Raw genomic sequence first — 19631 nt, forward strand, 5'->3', positions numbered from 1 at the left:
TAAGTCACACCTAGGTTTTAGAGGAGGAAAATAGAAAAAAAATTCAAGCAAAAAATGTGGTCATGATGCACTGTTATGATGCAGGGGGTCTGCTGCTGACACTGTTATGGGGATAATGTCACCCAAGTCTATACTAATATCCCCTATACTGGTATATATATGTCCCCATCATGGTATATATGTCCCTTCCATCCTGATATATATATATATATATATATATATATATATATATATATATATATATATATATATATATATATATATACAGTGCAGACCAAAAGTTTGGACACACCTTCTCATTTAAAGATTTTTCTTTATTTTCATGACTATAAAAATTGTACATTCACACTGAAGGCATCAAAACTTTGAATTAACACATGTGGAGTTATATACTTAACAAAAAAGTGTGAAACAACTGAAAATATGTCTTATATTCTAGGTTCTTCAAAGTAGCCACCTTTTGCTTTGAGGACTGCTTTGCACACTCTTGGCATTCTCTTGATGAGCTTCAAGAGGTAGTCACCGGAAATGATCTCAGTGTGTAAGCAGAGCATGATGTTACTGCCATGCACTCCCACATGCCGAGGTCAGCTGCCGGAATGTTCACTGCTCTCCACATTGGGACTATGGGAGTAGAGAGCAATGAATATTCATTTTCTTTAATAGCGGGCACAGTGGTTGCCACAGCTGCCGGCTTCCTGCAGCGACTGGGCAATCACATGTGCCCGCTGTTAAAGAAAATGAATATTCACTGCTCTCCACGTCCATGGGAGTGGGGAGCAGTGAGTATTCATTCCCTTTTATAGCGGGTACACGTGATCGCCCAGCTGCTGCAGGAAGCCGGCTGTTGTGGCTAACAGTGTGTCCTCTATTAAAGAAAATGAATATTCACTGATCTCCCCTCCCATGGGCATGGAGAGCAGTGAATATTCATTTTCTTTAACAGCGGGCACAGTGTTAGCCACAGCAGCCGGCTCCTGCCTCCTGTTACCTGCTCCTCCCCCGCTGTCACTCCCCCCACCATCCACAGCCACAACCATAAGGTAGATCCGGACTATAAGACACACACCCCACTTTCCTCCAAAATTTTGGAGGGTAAAAGTACGTCTTATAGTCCAAAAAATACGGTAGCTGGGTAGAAGGGCAAAATGAGCAATTGTAAGTTTACAGTGCTATATAATATGATGAAGGCAATATATTAAGAGGATAAAAACTTTGGAGTGCTTCTTTAATAAATCGCCTGCAATTGTCCTCAATGAGACTGTTATCTCATACTCTAAACCAATTTCATAGAAAGCCAATTAACTCTTTTGTATGCTTTTGGATTTGAAGGGAATCTACCCAAACACGAGAAGAACATACAAACTCCCCGTAGACGTTGGTCCTTGAACCTTTGGGCTTCAAATCAACAATACTTTCTACTGAGCCACCATTCCGCTTTGAGCCTTTATTTCCAAATCTCACATTTTATGTAGAGAACATACAAACTTCATGGCCTTGAGACACCACAATGGGACATTACACTTCTTTCATTGTACATGAATACTTTTAATGCTTAGCTTCACTGTATTAGGAACATGAACCGAAAGACATGCTCTTTCATCTTTGGCTTTTTTGACAATAGCTCATGAAATCATTGGAACATAAGGAAAGAAATTAATTTGTGTAGATGTCACAACTTGTTGAGTCTATTACCATGACTAATTCTAATATGGTTGCTTAGGAAAAATATGTTATACATTTATGGCACCTTGAAGATGATCAATTGGTCTATATTAGGTGCATTACAAACATAGTTGTACAAAGGTGCTCCGACTGTGTAGGTGGCATCTACTATGAGTTTATGTTAATTCATTAAATAAGCAAGTGTTCACCAACCATAGAGAAGTTTTCTAATAGGAGTTTATAACTTGTAAAACTGGAGTATAAAAAACGATTTCTATAAATTATTATATCATGAGAGTGGACCGTCTGACTCTTTTGCTGGAATTAAATTCATATATTACAATAAATAATGCCAAAAGGCGACTGACCAGTGCTGCTGTAATGTCAACAGTATTTTTATTATAAAATCTAGCTACTTTTCACATTTCATATTAAGCAAATGTTTAAAACCTAATTTCATTCTGTATGATCTAATCTTGTAAAGAGATTTATCCAAGAGCAGGATACATTTAATCAGATTAAAATGCATTGCAAAGTAAATTACAGGTCAGGCCGAGTATAGCGCTACTGTATTGTGCGTCGTCTTGCTTCTGTGTTTCTGTTTTTGTGTTCTCTCCTTTCTCCTTATATTTCCAGTCTCCAGATTTATTCTTGAATTCTCTTTTACAGCAAGTGCTTGCAACTGTACAGAGATAGTTACCATTCACATAAGACCTTGTCCCCAATGGGGCTCACAGACTAGTTTCTGTATCTCAAACACTAGGCCAAATCTTACCGGATTTTTCAGACTATAAGACGCACTTTTTTCCTCCAAAGTTTTGGAGTGAAAGTGGGGGAGTGCGTCTTATAGTCCGAACATATGTTCTGTGGCTGTGGCAACTTTCCCAAAAATTATCTCAGGAAAACTAAAAATATTCAAAGGATTTAATGAGTGTATTGATTTTTTGAATGCATTTTGACTGTTTGATTGATCAAATAATAATTGATATGACTTCTTTTCTGTTTTTCAGGCAAGGATGAGCCCAGCAGCTATACATGTACAACATGTAAACAGCCATTCTCCAGTGCATGGTTTCTGCTGCAACATGCACAGAACACTCACGGCTTCAGAATCTATCTGGAAAGTGAACATGGCAGTCCTCTTACACCCCGGGTAGGCATTCCATCAGGACTGGGTGCAGAATGTCCTTCACAGCCACCACTCCATGGAATTCATATTGCTGACAATAATCCCTTTAACCTATTGAGAATCCCTGGATCAGTATCAAGAGAGGCTTCTGGTCTATCTGAGGGTCGATTCCCACCAACTCCCCCATTATTTAGCCCCCCACCAAGACATCATTTGGATCCACATCGTATAGAACGTCTGGGTGCAGAAGAAATGGCTCTCGCAACACATCACCCGAGTGCCTTTGACAGGGTACTGCGACTTAACCCCCTGGCTATGGAGCCACCAGCAATGGATTTTTCAAGGAGACTTAGAGAGCTTGCTGGTAACACTTCCAGTCCCCCTTTGTCGCCCAACAGGCCGAGCCCTATGCAAAGGTTACTGCAGCCATTCCAGTCCAGCAGCAAACCACCATTTTTGGCAACTCCACCCCTCCCTCCTCTTCAGTCTGTACCTCCTCCTTCCCAACCTCCAATTAAATCAAAATCTTGTGAGTTTTGTGGGAAAACTTTTAAATTTCAAAGCAATCTAGTAGTACATCGTAGAAGCCACACTGGAGAAAAACCTTATAAATGCAACCTGTGCGACCATGCATGCACTCAGGCCAGCAAACTAAAACGCCACATGAAAACACACATGCATAAATCCTCCCCAATGACAGTTAAATCAGATGATGGTCTTTCCACGGCCAGTTCTCCAGAGCCAGGAACCAGTGATTTAGTTGGCAGCGCAAGCAACGCCCTCAAATCTGTAGTGGCCAAGTTTAAAAGTGAAAATGATCCAAACATGATTCCAGAGAATGGTGATGAGGATGAAGAGGAAGAAGAAGAGGAGGAGGAAGAGGAGGAAGAAGAGGAGGAGGAGGAGGATTTGACAGAAACGGACAGTAGGCCGGATTATAGTTTTGCCCTAAATCTTGAAGCTGCTCGTCACCATGAAAACAACTCCAGATCTGGTGAGGAAAGCCGATCTATGCCTGATGTGATGCAAGGCGTGGGTCTTGGTGCAATGCATCACTTTAGTGATGCCTTTCATCAGGCGTTGGTTGACAAACATAAAAGAGGGCATTTATCTGAACCAGAAGCTCAAAGAGACACTTGTGATGAAGACTCAGTGGCAGGAGAATCAGATCGCATAGATGGTGGTACTGTTAATGGGAGGGGTTGTTCGCCTGGTGAATCTGCTTCAGGAGGCTTGTCAAAAAAATTGCTTCTTGGTAGCCCAAGTTCCATGAGTCCTTTTTCTAAACGCATAAAACTTGAGAAGGAATTTGACCTCCCAGCTGCAGCTATGCCTAACGCAGAAAATGTTTACTCCCAGTGGCTTGCTGGCTATGCCGCATCTAGGCAGCTAAAAGATCCATTCCTCACTTTTGGAGACTCTAGACAATCGCCATTTGCCTCCTCATCAGAGCACTCATCTGAAAATGGTAGTTTACGTTTCTCTACACCTCCAGGGGAGATGGATGGAGGAATTTCAGGCCGTAGTGGCACAGGAAGTGGAGGAAGCACTCCCCATATTAGTGGCCCAGGGCCTGGAAGGCCCAGTTCAAAAGAGGGCAAGCGCAGCGACACTTGTGAGTACTGTGGAAAAATCTTCAAGAACTGTAGTAACCTTACTGTTCACAGGAGGAGCCACACTGGTGAAAGGCCATATAAGTGTGAGCTTTGCAACTACGCCTGCGCGCAGAGTAGCAAACTTACCCGGCACATGAAAACACATGGTCAGGTGGGAAAGGACGTTTACAAATGTGAAATTTGTCAGATGCCTTTTAGCGTGTACAGTACCCTGGAGAAACACATGAAAAAATGGCACAGTGATCGAGTCTTGAATAATGATATAAAAACTGAATAGAGGTATATCGAGAAACCCCATGTAGATTTTTTTCTAGTCCCTTGTGATAAAAAATAATGAAAGCTAAGGATACAAGACCGTGCTTATCACTAGCACTCCTGATTTTTATTTTCTATTTTTTATAATTTTTTTTCCTTATATTTTGTTCTCACCGTTTGAATGCATGTTCTTTATTGGGGCAATACTATTGCATTTTACGCAAACTTTGAGCCTTTCTCTTGTGCAATAATTTACATGTTGTGTATGTTGTTTTTCTAAATTTATTTTTTTTATATAATAGACAGCATGTATGGTATGTTATAGCTATTTTCATTTGTCCCTGAATTAGTTGCAAAACAAACATTACTGTTTCCAGTTCTGTGCTGACAAGTGACCATGCTGCATACATTCTGCAATACATATCATGTACAGTTTTTGTGTTCTGATGTGCAGAGGGAACATCTCTTCACCAGACTTCCAGGGACAGGTATCCTAGTGCTGCAAATGCTGGTGGAACCTCATCTCCTCATGCCAGGGGTTACTTTTTAGTGTTTTACAAAGCAAATATTATGACAAATGAAGCGAACCAACAAAACACATAGAAAAAGGCCTTCAAAAAATAATTTGTGCTTTCATTTGGTTTAAATCAAGCATATCTGAGTGCCTTCAGTCTATTTGAAACCATGTCAATGGTTCTTCCTATGTTGAAATGAACATGTAGCTTAATTCAACTTGGATATATGTAGGTCTCCATTGATCTAGTGTATAATTATAATATATTGTATTTCTTATAACTGAGGCTACCTAAAATATGACCCATCATGTCCTAGTTAATCATCATTTTTCCATATTTATTTAATGAGTTGTAAACTAGTTGCTTTCGAATAGAAGGAAAATGATTCTTGTTTCCAGTTTAACTTTGAGCAAATCTTAAGGTATAGCGGTTTTCCAGGAGAAAACGTTGATGGCCTATCCTTAGGATGAGCCATCAATGAGTAATTTATGGAAGTCTGACTTGCGGGACTCTCATGTTCAGCAGTATTCAGTGGCACCAGCACTCTGTGAGTGTTGTATACCCTTAAATGTTTATCTAGACACAATGGCTCATCCATATTGTGTCTGTGCCTGGTACTGTAGTTCAGCCACATTTTGGTTGAGTTGCAGCACCAGGAACAGACATATTCAGCGTTTGATTGCAATACTCTTTATTTTTGGGATGTGTCACCAATGTGTTATTGTGGGAGTCTTAAAGAGAGACCCCCATTGATAACACATCGATTTCATATCCTACGGATAGGCCATTGATGATTTAACCTGCGAAAACCCTTTAAATTAAAGCTGAACGAAAGTGTATGACAACAAGTATAATTGTATTATATTATAGAAATGTTTGTATGCGCATTGCAAAAAAATAAATAAAAATCAGTAATTATTAAAAAAGAACATATATGGTTGTCTGAATGACAATCGATAACAATGCTATCAAATTCTGTACTGTATGTAATGTTAGATAATATTAAAAGTTATCGAGGCACAAGAGAGACATGGTCAACGTGGTACCAGGAAAAAAGCAGGCATATAAGCTAAATATAATGATGATTAACTATGAACTTGTGAGGCTTGCCTAAAAAAAATACCCCCTTAAAAAAAAAAGAGAAAGACATGCATAAATGTAAAAATTCTACCCCACAGTATATTTCTATCCCTGATATTTTTTCTTCTTCTTTCTTTGCACTGTCTATTGTTATTACAATTATACCGATTCATTATTTCAATATTAAGCTACTTTCCGCCCCGGTTGGTATTCAAATAGCACTTGACTCTTCCAGAAATGTGTGTACCTTTTCCTTTAATCAAGGGTACTGTGGTTGAGTATAAAGAATGCTCAGATACATTTAAATGCACTGTACAATTTTCCCTGTTTACAGGCTTACATATAAGGGAAATGTTGCAAAAAAAAAATTATATATATATATGTATATCTATAAGTATATGAAAAAAGATGTATGTATGTGCGACTACATGCACATACAGACATATACACCTACAAAAATATAAATGACTATATATATATACATACAAGTATGCATGTATATATATACTCTGCCAGTTATGTACTTGACTTACAGATATGCTGAAACAATGTAGACAATGCTGTGAAAGGATACAGACCACATGTACTTTACAAAATAATTATCGCTTTGGCCTTTACAGTACAGGGGTATTTTTGGTGTACAAAAAAAAAAACGTTTTAAATATAAATGTTTTTCTGTTTTTTTTTTTTTATTTTTATTTTTTTTTATTACAAAAAAGCATACATTTTGTTTAGGGGATTTGTATTTTAGCGCTTCATTGTCTTGTTAAAGACGTAATACTCATTGCAAATAAAATGGTAGAGGAATTTCTATGCCTTGGATATATCCTGTTTTTTTCAGGTTGTTTATAAATGTGCATTGGGAAAAAGGTTCCATATTATATAGTACTTAAATCTAGGGAAATGCACACTTCATGTTGATTCCTATGCTAAAACACATCTATTGTCTCTTATTTTTTTTTCTGTACTTTTAGGATGGTATTTGAATTAAATGTTCATCTAGTGTAGGAACTATAGTATTTATATTGAAGCTTGTATTTTTAACAGTTACTTGTTCTTTTTTGGAAAAAAAAAGGTATCAATGTACCTTTTTTATGGTAGTGGAATAAAACAAAGGCTGCCACAGTGTGTGTGTGTATATAGATATATATATATATTTATATATATATCTATATATACACACACACATATATATATTCAAATATTTTTTTTATTTCGGCAGGATAATATAGTGCAAATTATTTGTATGTTTTAAAACAAGAAAATTAAAAAAAATCAAAAAAAAAAAATCAAGTGTGACATTGTACAGTACAGAAGCCATATGATGGCTACTTGGGAATGCCGATTAGAATGTCATGCAAACGAGCCGTCTTACAGAGGGCTGTACATATCTATTATTTTTTATTTTTTTTCTCCCTTGCTGTCATACTGTACACAGTACTGCAAGCTGATAGCATTGGTTTGTTATGTAGCGTGCTTTCTGTCCCTTTTTCCACCTACATTCCAGCATCAAAACTTCATATGCAGTAAAAGAAACACATTTTTATTTCTTTTCATTGCCAAAAAACTTAATGGTGCTTTATATTTAGATTGGAAAAAAAAAAGTCATATGCAAAGCATATTAAAGTGGAAGATCACTCAAGTCAATATATTTTCTTTTCTTTTTTTTTTTTTTTTTTTGTAAATGGCAATGTAGAATATTTTGTTATTGGCCTATTCTATTTCTGTAATGAAAGCTGTTTGTCGTAACTTGAAATTTTATCTTTTGCTATGGGAGTCACTATTTATTATTGGTTATGTGCTTATGTTTAAAACGGAAGCACATATTTTGATCTTTTTTTTTTAAAAAATATTTTTCTTATGATTTTTTTTTTATTATTATTTTATTTCAATGACCAAAGGTCATGCAAAACCTGGCTTTTATTGTATTTGTTTCTGGTCTGTTAATTTCTATTGGAGAAACCACTGTCTGTGTTTTTTTGGCAGTTGTCTGCATTATCCTGTTCATATACCCATTTTGTCCCTTTTATTGAAAAATAAAAAAGTAATAAAACACACAGCATCAGACTCTTGTGCCCTTATTTGACACTATTATGAAATATAACTTGGTAAGAAATACCATGGAAAACAAACTAAATTATTCGATTAGTTACACTTTACATCATAGTTTCTAATTAATACTTTAGCCTTACGCATCAAAGGTATATATATTCTACATTTACAACCTTGATACATACACTTTTTCAGACGCTTTGAATGACTCTTCCTTTTTAAGTTAAAATCCATATGATTAGAACGCAAAGCAAAAAAAAAATAAATTAATTTAATCCATAAAGAAAAATAAAAAAATACTGGTGCTTAAAATTTGGTAATTTTTCACACTAGTTAAAATTTTTTCTGGACAAAAAAAAAACAACCCACATCATCAACCCACATTTCATCAGTTTCACCATTTTTGTTTTTCACATCTGTACAAACTCTTAAATAGAAGTTGCCTGCAATGTCAGTTTTTTCATCCTTCCCTCAATTCCCATATTTGTTTTTCCATTTTACAAACCGTGCATGCATTATCATCCATATGGCTTCTATTTGTATCTTCTATGTACTGTATTTTTTTTTTCTGTCAAAAAAAGGCAAAAAAATTAATAATTTGCCAGCCGACTTAGAAAAGGAAAAAAAACAATATTGTTTTCTTTCTATGCATAATGGTTTGTAATCTTTTTTTTTTATTCCCCATGTCTTTATGGTAGTACATTTTTTTTATTTACTAAGAGTGTGATTTGTATCCCTTTTTTCTAGGGGGAACATACAGCATCTTTAAATCTAAGGACAGAACAATCAAATTTATATGGCAAGAAGTCTGAAAAGATATGCAAAAGTGTTAACAAATATGCATACCAATTTGGCCAGAAATAAATAACACCTAGCTTTGGAAGAAAAGAAGACAAAAGGAGAAGACCATCGAGCTGATACGAACAGGCCAACCTATTGTAAATGAAAAAAAACCCCAAATCCTTCAACCTGACCTCTATGTATTACACTTGTAGTTGAGTATTATTGGCCATTGCACCTAGCAGGAATGCTCTTAGAGTACATTACTTCCCTGCATTGATATGACTTTGACTTTTTAAAGTAGCCACTACAAAAGCCAGCGCAGGACTTAAGATGTAATCAAGGTCTTGGGAAGATAAAAAAAAAATTAACATCAATTTTTCAAATATTTTTTTTTCTTCGGAAAACAGATTCCCATTTTGCAGAATAAAAAAAATATATATAACACCCTACAAGTATCACCTATTTTTCAACTTGCTGTATGCTGGACTGAAATGGAAAAATTCCCCTGAAAATCATAAGCCTAGGTAGTATATTTAGCTGACTCGGTGTTTATAGGACTTCATGATACCCTTATTTAAGAGATAATATACAGTACGGTCTCAACAACCGGGGCTTTAAAAACTAGTCAACAAGAACATAATTTACGAATGACATGTTGTACTCTGAGCTCTAAAAGGAAAAAAAATGGTAATACAGAGTGTGACATTTTCTAACTGTGTGATAAATTAATGGTGTTATAAAAACCATGAACCATTGAGGCCTTTTCAAGTTTGTTAGAAATCTGCACCAGATTTATATGGCACCCATAATGTGTTCTTAAGCTGCTGTAAAAAATTTCATGCAAGCATGACCTAGTGTCCAGAGAAAATTTTATAAATATATTTCTATGTTGAAAAAAAAAAAAAATGTCAAACTGAAAAAAAAAAAAAAAAAAAAATGATGTGGTAATCATTAACTCTTTGCTGTTAGATTTTTGAGGCCAACTTCAAAAATGTTTTAGTGTCACGATAGAATCTTGTATAAGCTCTTGAGACAATAGCGTCACTCAAGAAAATGTTGTGCAAAGACACCGAAGACCATTGGTACAACGAAGTTTTCTCTCTTTTTTTTTTTTTTTTTCCTCTTTGGTATGACTCCATTTATATGTTCCTACAAGTCGCAATAAATCCAGAATTAAAAAGGAGATCTAGTATCAGTGCCTGAACTTCTAAATATTGCTTGCGTTCTAAACAGGAGGGGGGTCCTTTTAATGCAGTTTGTACAGAATAACATATTGTAGGGTAAAACGAATCTGCCAGTTCTTATGTTAATTGTTACCCATTTTGGGTGAATTTAATGTGATGTAAACTGTTGTTATATACTGAAAGTATATTCCAGGAATCATTGTTAATATACATTATACATTTGCCTTTAAAAAGGCCGAAACACAAAACAAATTAAATTGACACAATAAACTGTAAAGATTTAGGTCTGTTTTTTTTTTGCTCATTATTATTTTATTTTCATTTTTTTTTTTAAAGAATTGAAATCAATGGTTATTACTTGAAATCAAAGGCTTTGTTGACCGAAACACATTATGCGTGATGAATCTTTAAGTTGGAAATTGTTGCCTTAAATTGTATGCTTCATTTATCGAAATACGGTATATACAAGATAAATACAGTAGATGATCTGCAAGACCACAACAAGAATAACGACACCTCCAAGTTCAAGAGTACATTGCCACTTTGGGAATTGGATATAATCAATACACTAATGTAAGCAAGCACATAACATATCGTTCTGCCTTGCATATATTTAACCTGTCAACTGCATGAATGTATTTTAGTGTCTGGTAAACGACGGTGAGGGGGTTAATTACAATTCTTTAAGAAAAAAATGTAGTTCCCAGTTTCAAGATACAGATGTCTGTTGAGCCTCAAAGAATAACCTGTGACCCCATCTTTCACTTTTTTTTTCTGGTGTGTATGACAGAGCCAGTTTAAACGCATTTTATTTTAACCCCTGAATGCCCAGAACATTTGTTTTGTAGAAAATTGAATGGATTTATTGTCAATAATCATGCACAAAGTAAAAAAAAAAAAGAATCTATAACTCTATCTATGAAATAAAAATAAACATGTAAATCTGGTAAAATTCAGGAAGACTCTTCTGCAAGCGAAGGAAGTGAGCAGCATCAACAACCAATCTTTGACGACAGTGGATAGATGTTTGTGGCCTATTAAGCTGTACAGTGTATATTTGCCTATTTGTTTTTACTTCGATTTCTCTACATTGATCTGTTACATGCACGCAGCTTAGGAACATCTGGAGTAATAGTCAGTGTCTACATTTTCTTTGAACTTATCCACTGGAATTTCATAATTTACCTATGTTTGAAGGCTCAAGGGGACTTCTTAAAAATTCCTGGCATATTTGAAGAAGGACCATCAATTACAAAATCTCATAACTTGCAACACATTAGCTGACCACACCTGGCAGAGGCACAGAAGAAATAGGGCTTTTCACATATTATTCTGTGCAAATACTGGTCACTCAATAGCTCTAGTAGCACATAATGGAATCTGTATAAATGTTTGGAATATTACAAGTCTCAATTAGCTGATCACAATGAGCAACATTTGGAGATCTGTGTTATTTTTGTTATGCACACCAAAATCAATTTTTGTACTGCATTAAAATTCTTATAAGAAAACTACAATTTATTCATGAACTTAATGATGGTTGTCCACTTCTTTTACATTGATGCCCTATCCTTAGAACCCCCGCCGATCAGCTGTTATCGGTGTCGGCGGCTCCGGCCGTAAGTACTTACTTGTGGAGCTGGCCGTCTACTTGTAGTGGCTGCCACAAGGTACTGCAGATCTGCCTTCTATTCAAATCAATAGGAGGTGGATCAGTAGTACCCTTCGGCAGCCACTACAAGCAGACGGCCAGCTCCACAAGTAAGTACTTCTGGCCGGAGCCGCCGACACCGATAACAGCTGATCGGCGGGGGTTCTAAGGATAGGGCATCAATGTAAAAGAAGTGGACAACCATCATTAAGTTCATGAATAAATGGTAGTTTTCTTATAAGAATTTAACCGTTAACAGCTGATCCGCGGGGGTGCCGGGTGTCAGACCCCGATTGATCAGACATTGATGACTTATTCTAAGGATAGGCCATCAGTGTAAAAGTAGTGGACATCCTCTTTAAAGAGGATGCTTCACCAAATTTTTAATATTGAACTGAACACATCATGTAATAGTTGCAGGAGAGCAGAGTAGTATTATTTTTTTTTAAATTCATCTCTCTGTTGCAGAAATATTATTAATCAAATATTTTTTAACTAATGAGTTAACTTTAGTTAAGTCCCAGTGGGTGTTTTTAAATAGTTTCCCCTATGGGCGTTTACTTTTGTCTTCAGGATCATAAGCAGGCAGCAACATAGAAGTGCACAAGGACCTATGATGATGTCATCATGGTTACATGTGCAGAGTTCACAAATCCTGCCAGCCAGAGTGTGCTGCATAAATAATCACTGAAGTTATATTACACAGCACAAACTTGTGGAGCCATTAACTCCAGTTATTAATTTCACACTGTTGTGCGGTGCAATATACTGTATCTTCAATACTTATGTAGGCTGCACACTCTGGCCGGCAGGATCTGTGAACTTAGATCATGTGACCCTGATGACATTATCACAGGTCCTTCTGCACTTGTATGTTACTGCCTGCTTTTGATTGGTTAGTGACGCGCCCCCTGGGCCATGTTCAAGGGGATACCCGGAGCCGGATCTGTATGGGGGTAGTAGTCCTTGTGGCGGTGACCCGGTCCGTGCCCAGGGTGTCAAACTAAGTGGCAGTCTATGGCAGTAGATGTTGTTAAGTGTCGACTACGCCACCCGTTGAGTGCGGCTTTGAAGCCGCCGCTGCAGAGCAGTCCGCTGAGGCCGGTGGTATATGTGCAGCAGTGATGGTATAACCCCCAACGGGAGGGGTATGGCCTCAGGGCAGCAGGTGTGGATGATGGGGGTTGTGATGATGCAGGAAGGAGAGGCAGAGTCAGGGGATGCAGTTTCAGGGTTTTTACTCACTGATGTTGCTTTAGTCACTCTGGCCTTGAGTGACCACCCGAGCCGTGCTGCGTCCACCAGGTCCTGGACTCGGCTAACCCCCAGGCAATTCCGGAGCGTGGTCCTGAGCTCCTTTCTGACTCTCCCTTCCTCTGGCCGTTCCCACCAGGGATCCACTTTTGGCCGGCTCCCTCGGATCTCTTGGTGGTCAAGCCTCCTCTGGGCTCCCTGACCCTATACTTGGTATGCCTTTCTAGTGGATTTGGTGAGGGTCGCGGCAGATCCTGACCACGACCTCCGGTTCCTGGCTAAGGTTTACTTCTGCCTCTGCCAGCTTGGGATCCGGTACCCTTATCCGCCAACCCTTCACCCTTCTGTCCTTATTCTGGGATCTTGGGGTTCCTTCTGACTCGTTCTCTCTGGGTCCTTCTGACTCCTCTCTCTCTCTTCTGCTTCACTGCAGGCTCAGCCCTGGAGCTGGGCCCAGCCGGAGCCACAGCTCCCTGTCAGCCCTCCTGGCTGAGCTCCTCTGCTCTTCTCCTCCTGTCTGAACTGAACTCTGATCTAAGATGGTGCCCACCTTATATACTCCCTCTATGTGTGAGCCCAGGTGACCAGCACCCAATGAGCTCCTAGCTTTACCCAGACTACTCCCCCTATCTGCCCCTACACTACTGGGATGTTCCACCCCCCTCCCACTCCAGCCAGGGACAGACGCTGTCGTACCTGCACATATACTGGTGGGAGTACCGTAGTTCTGTCCCCCGGAAATGGGATGTATGTAGTGCATGCAGCCTACTAAGCTCAGTTCCACACTCCATCCTTACCCGGGAGTGGAATACCACACCTCTGGCTTGAGGTGTAATACCCCTGTAGCAGCTGAATCCTCAGGGTGCTACATTAGCGTCATACAGGAGGCAGAAGTACACACCCCCAGCAAAAACTATTTAATAATACTCACTTGAACTTAAATAAAGTTAATCATTAGGTGCCAAATATCTGATTGCTAATATCTCTGCAATGGGGAGGCAAAATCAAGACAAAACAATAAAAAACATAAAAAAAAAATGTTTATTCCACTTTGCAGCCACTTTACATATTCTGTCCAGTTCAACATGAACAATTTAGTGAAAGGTCCTCTTTAAAGGGTTAATCGCTAGATAGTAGGTTATCCCCATCCATTGGATGATGGCCATCTTACTAATGGATGGGGGTCTAAACCCTGGGAAACCCAGCAATTTTTAACATGCGGCTCTGGAATCCTTAGAATTAGTTTCTGCAGAGACTTCTTCGGAACCGAATGTAGGTGTATTTGCCCAACCTTCTCTTATTCACTGTCTATGGGGCTGCTGGAAATAGCTGGGCACTGTTCGCACTCCCAAAGGCAGTGAATGAAACAGGTGTCGAGCATGCGCACCTCCACTCCATTCAAGATGAAGCTCTGCAAAGCTTGGTTTCCAAGTTCCAGAGAACCAATCTTGGGATCACTGAACTTCCAGTGGTCGTATCCTCAGCGATCAAGAAGTTATACCATATTGGGGATTACTTACTATCTTCAGAGCAACACTTTACATAAATGCCACGATGAAATCCTTGTAGACAGAACATTTCCCTAAGCTGACATTACTCTATTTCTATTATTGAACCTATTAAATCAGTATTTTTTGCTGTCTGAAATTGTTCTTGCCTACTGTAACCGACAGTTGCAATAATTAGATGGGATAAGTACTATATACACTGCACTAGTACAGGAAGGGAAGAAGGGATATTCCTTCAGTCAGATAGAAATACTCTATATAAGTGCTCTTGCCCACCAGGGGTTTGGTGAGCAAAACTATTTCCTACATGGAGGTGCAAATTGCCCAAACTTATTACATTAGGCTTCATGCATAATTCTGTAATATGACCCCACATGTTTATATATTTTACCCCATATAACCTTGATTATAAAGGGGCCATATTAAGTATTTTTGTATTAGACTTCATAACAATTCAAGGTAGTAAATGGGATGCTGAACTACTTTCGCATAGAAGCACTGGTTCTAGGCAGGAATATTATTATTATTTATTGTTATAGCGCCATTAATTCCATGGTGCTTTACATGTGAAAAAGGGGTATTCATAGCAAACAACAAGTATAATAGTTTGAACAAAAACAAGTCGCCAACTGGTACAGGAGGAGAGGACCCTGCCCGTGAGAATATCTCTATAATATTGCACCACATAGAGCACCATTCTAAGGTTTTTATGTTAAATATATTTAATAAAAAAATTTTTTATCATTTTTTTAAATTTCTATATCAATATCTATAGTAAAAAAAATTCCACTATGCCAAATATTAGACTAATAATTACAGTTCTTTCAGCAGGCACATATACATATACATAAGCATCAACAGCCAAGTTCTAACCCTATTGACTTGAATACTTTGGGGATAATGAGTCTGCTGAAAAGTCTATTGTAAAGAGCAGGAATTGCCTAGCATTAGATATAGCGTCCAGTTTTTCATAATTTTCATAATCACACAATTTCTGATTTTCATGATCTCTGACTTCTGATATCATGTCATACATAGCTATATATCAATTATGTAGAACTATAATTAACATAAAATGTTAATTGAAACAATAGGTCATTTTCTGATGACCCATTCCATTTAAATTTCAGACTTACAATTTCCAGGTACTGGATGGCATGGGGCCTACAGTTAAAAAGGGTATGATTTTTCCAATTCAACACTATTATAGTTATTAATGATCAGCCATAATATGTTAAATACCCAAACCCCCATAATAAGACATTTTAATGGAATTTCCACTAAAGTAGTACAGATATGTATACAGGATTTATGAAAAAAGCAGTTTCCCTTTAAAGAGAACCTTTCACAATATTTTTTAGTTTAAACTGTATGTATCAGTTAAAAAGGGGCAGACAAACTGATTAAAGCTTTTCTTTTCTCCACTGCTCTTGTGAAGATATTGAAATTTAGGGCACCCAATGTGCAAATTTCCACTTCAATCAAGGAGGTGTACCCAGGTTTTCTTCTGTGGGAGCGTTTACTTTTTCCCCTGTATGATGCTGTCCAATTATGATAAAGCAGCGATACACAAGGGAAGAAGAACAAATGCCCACAGGGAATGCCAAAGCAAAGTTTTCCAATGTGATCTCAAGCAGCTCGTCTCCTTTCCCAATGCTGTTATGTCAGAAAGTGCCAGAAGTGAGGCGTTCATAGCATGATTAAATGAGACACATCAAGTCTCACCAGATCACACTGAAAAAGCTTTCTTTGACATTTTCTATGGGCGTTTGATTTCTTTTCCCCATATGATGCTGGCTTATTATATTTGGGCAGCATTATACAGGGGAAAAAGTAACCGCCCCAAGAGAAGAATCTCTGTTAACACCCCCTTGATTGAAGGGGAAATTAGCATATCGACTTCAAAAGCCCTTATCTCACTAATGCAGTAAACAGAAAAAAATATATAATAATAAAAAAAACAACAAAACATTTTAATAAGCCCCTTTGCCTTTTTTACTGATATATATATAGCTAAAAATAAAAAATATTGTGAAAGCTGCTCGTTAAGTAAAAAGGGTCTTTATGTATCTTGTCGATGTCACAGTCACATCCTTAGACAGGAGTGTAAAACCACTGTGTAACAATCAGATTTGGCTTAGTGTTAATCTGGGGAGTAAAGTTTAAATAATTTCATCCTCATGATGGTTCACGGAATAATCTTTAATAGCAACTCCTGCAGCTTGCTAATGGTATTTTCAAGGTGAGGTACCAGAATTGTTAAACAAAACTGTAATCATACAAATCTAATATCAGGAATCGCAGGGTTCATGCAACAATTAAAAGGTGGAGTCAGTAAACATCCTGGGTCACATGTAAAATAGCCTTGTGGCGATCCATCATATTCAGTCCAGTTGCCATTTTTGTCCCAACTGTAAATTCTTTATAAATGTTATACTTCTCAGTCCTTGAGGATCATGAAAGAATCCTGGTAGACCATGGTTTCAACTATAATACCCTACATTCTCACAGACTTTACTTTTGGTCAAGGCTGGGTACATGATTGGCATCATGATTGGAGCAAAAGGTGTCTTCCCCCTGGATATATTCTCTTGTCACTCAACAACAAAGCTAGACAACATGTATGAGCAAGAGTGGATGCAACAGGGATGAAACAGACCTGTTTTGACAACCGGAATAACACCAGAATTATAAATCAGCGACAGGACACTAGATCAACATATAACAGAGTTGTCAGCAAAATGCACAAAATAAGGCAGCAGTAAAGATAAGCAGATCAGGCCAAATTCTAATTTACCTGTTCACGTGGAGTTTCCTGGGAAATTTGATTCACAGAAAAGTTATTCTCTGGAAATTGAATGTTCCTGATTATCCTTTGGGGTCTCTAAAGACCTCATTGCTTACCCCTCTGCTCTTCACTGTTACCTGTCTGGTCCTTGTCACATCTGATGATTGTCACCGCGAGCGCTAGGTCGACTCTACTGGCTCAGATGAGGCCCGGGACAATTCAGTACAAGCGTGCGTAATATCCTGATGACACAATGTCCCATCAGGACCTTGCACATGCATACCTACAACCGTCCCAGGCTTCATCAAAGCGGTAAGTCCCGGCCTAGGGTTTAGAGGACCAGGATTCAGTGTGGTGATAAGAATATGCGATGATGACTGGACGAGTGAGGGCTAGGAGCGAAGGGGTTGCGGTAAGCAGTAAGGTATAAATTTTTTTTTAAACTTTTTTATGGCTCTTTATAGTCCAGCAAAATGGCAACCAGCAGCTGCCATTTTACTGAGTCCCTGCAGAAGTGAATTACAAAAAAAATCTGCATTTTGGCAAATGTAGATTTTTGTAATATTCAAGAAGAATTCAACTCCACTCAAATTCGCTTATCTCCGGGCAAGAAGATATTTTGGAAGGGTCAAGGTTATTTGTTGGACATTAAAGATGTGTGAACCTACTGAGATTCCAATTATGCAGACCTCTTGAATCTGGCAAGGAAATATGGTTTGTATCAAAATCATTCAATGTGAATTGAATGGTCCTTAGTAAGCTATTGTGTCTTTCTAGAGCCTAGAGCATATAACTAGTGATGGACAAGCACTAAAATGCTCGGGTGCTTGATGCTTGGGTCGGGCAAATGAGAATGCTCGGGTGCTCAACCCGAGCAACGAACCCAATGTCAGACTATGGCAAACTCAAGCATTTTTCAAGCGTCTCCCCCCGGCGGTCTGCAGAGGGCCTAAAAATTGCCCAAATCGATGGGAACAGTGCTCAGATGACATAGGAACAGCATGGGGAAGACACCAGGAAGCATTTCTGACTCCCAGGTCACTGCTGTCAACAACGTTGAAGTATTACGCCACTTTTACGGACTCACAATAAAACATACAAAAACGAAACCAAAATGGATTTTCCTGGGAAATATGTTAAGGAACATCCTTTCAAGGGTAATGACTTGTATATAAGGCAAAATAAATAACCAAAAACAAAAATACTCCTCCACACCTTGGGCTATGTTCACAGGTAGCGTTTTTGCACTTTTGCATTGCTTTCAACTGTGACAAATGCATTCACCGGGAAATGTCTTTTTAACATTTCATAACCTTATCCGGCCATGTGGTGTGTGAGACATGATCACACACTTCTTGTTTCATTTATGAAGGAGGAAAGTCACAAAGCCTATTTTTATAGGGCCATCAGGCGGCCTTTACTATTCTTACAGGGCCAGCAGTCAGCCCTTGCTATTCTTAGAGAGCCATCAGCAGGCTACGCTTTGTTGTTCCCATTAGTAAAGAGTGGGTCTCCTATACTGTTATTGCATACGCAGTGAGTGGCAGGTCTGCCCAAAATTTGGACGCACCCCAATACCCCTTTGAAAATCTGGATGCAACCCACTACCCCTTTAAAGAGACTTAGAGGAGGGCCTACTGAAAACAATGTTCCCATAATTAGGAAGTGGGTCTCCCATACTGTTTGCCTGTGCAGTGAATGCAAGGGTTGCCAAAAATTTGGAGCCACTCCAATGCCCCTTGGAAGAGACATGGAGGTCAGAGGACCTCCTGAAAACAATGTTCCCATTATTAGGAAGTGGGTCTCCCATTGTGTGTGCCTATGCAGTGAATGCAAGGGTTGCCAAAAATTTGGAGACACTCCAATGCCCCTTAGAATAGACGTGGAGGTCAGAGGGCCTCCTGAAAACAATGTTCCCATTATTAGGAAGTGGGTCTCCCATAGTGTTGGCCTATGCAGTGAATGCAAGGGCTGCCAAACATTGGGAGGCACTCCAATGCACCTTGGAAAAGACGTGGAGGAGGGCCTCAAAAAAAATGTTCCCATTAGAAAGGAGCGGGTCTCCTATACTTGTAATGCCCATGCACTAAGTGTATGGGCTGACAAACATTTACCCCTGGGGGGTATACATGAACATACTGTATAAATTTT

At 38.4% G+C, this 19631-nt stretch overlaps 1 protein-coding gene across 6 annotated transcripts in view; it reads left to right on the forward strand.

Moving 5' to 3' along the window:
* BCL11A (BCL11 transcription factor A) overlaps positions 1–10562 on the forward strand; it is a 148394-nt gene extending 137832 nt beyond the window's left edge. For 4 of the 6 annotated variants that reach the window (XM_073672389.1, XM_073672390.1, XM_073672394.1 and 1 more), the window contains exons 3-4: positions 2676–4689; positions 9060–9195. In XM_073672389.1, coding sequence (XP_073528490.1) covers positions 2676–4687 — 2012 coding nt within the window. In that variant the 3' untranslated portion in view covers positions 4688–4689; positions 9060–9195. Of the gene's footprint in view, positions 1–2675; positions 4690–9059 lie in introns of all 6 variants that reach the window. The other 2 variants (XM_073672392.1, XM_073672395.1) reach the window with 2 other exon arrangements.
* Positions 10563–19631: the final 9069 nt, after the last annotated feature.

This window comes from Phyllobates terribilis, unplaced genomic scaffold (assembly GCF_046119375.1).
Source record: "Phyllobates terribilis strain yellow unplaced genomic scaffold, ASM4611937v1 Scaffold_3__8_contigs__length_932513732, whole genome shotgun sequence".
Lineage (NCBI taxonomy): Eukaryota > Metazoa > Chordata > Amphibia > Anura > Dendrobatidae > Phyllobates > Phyllobates terribilis.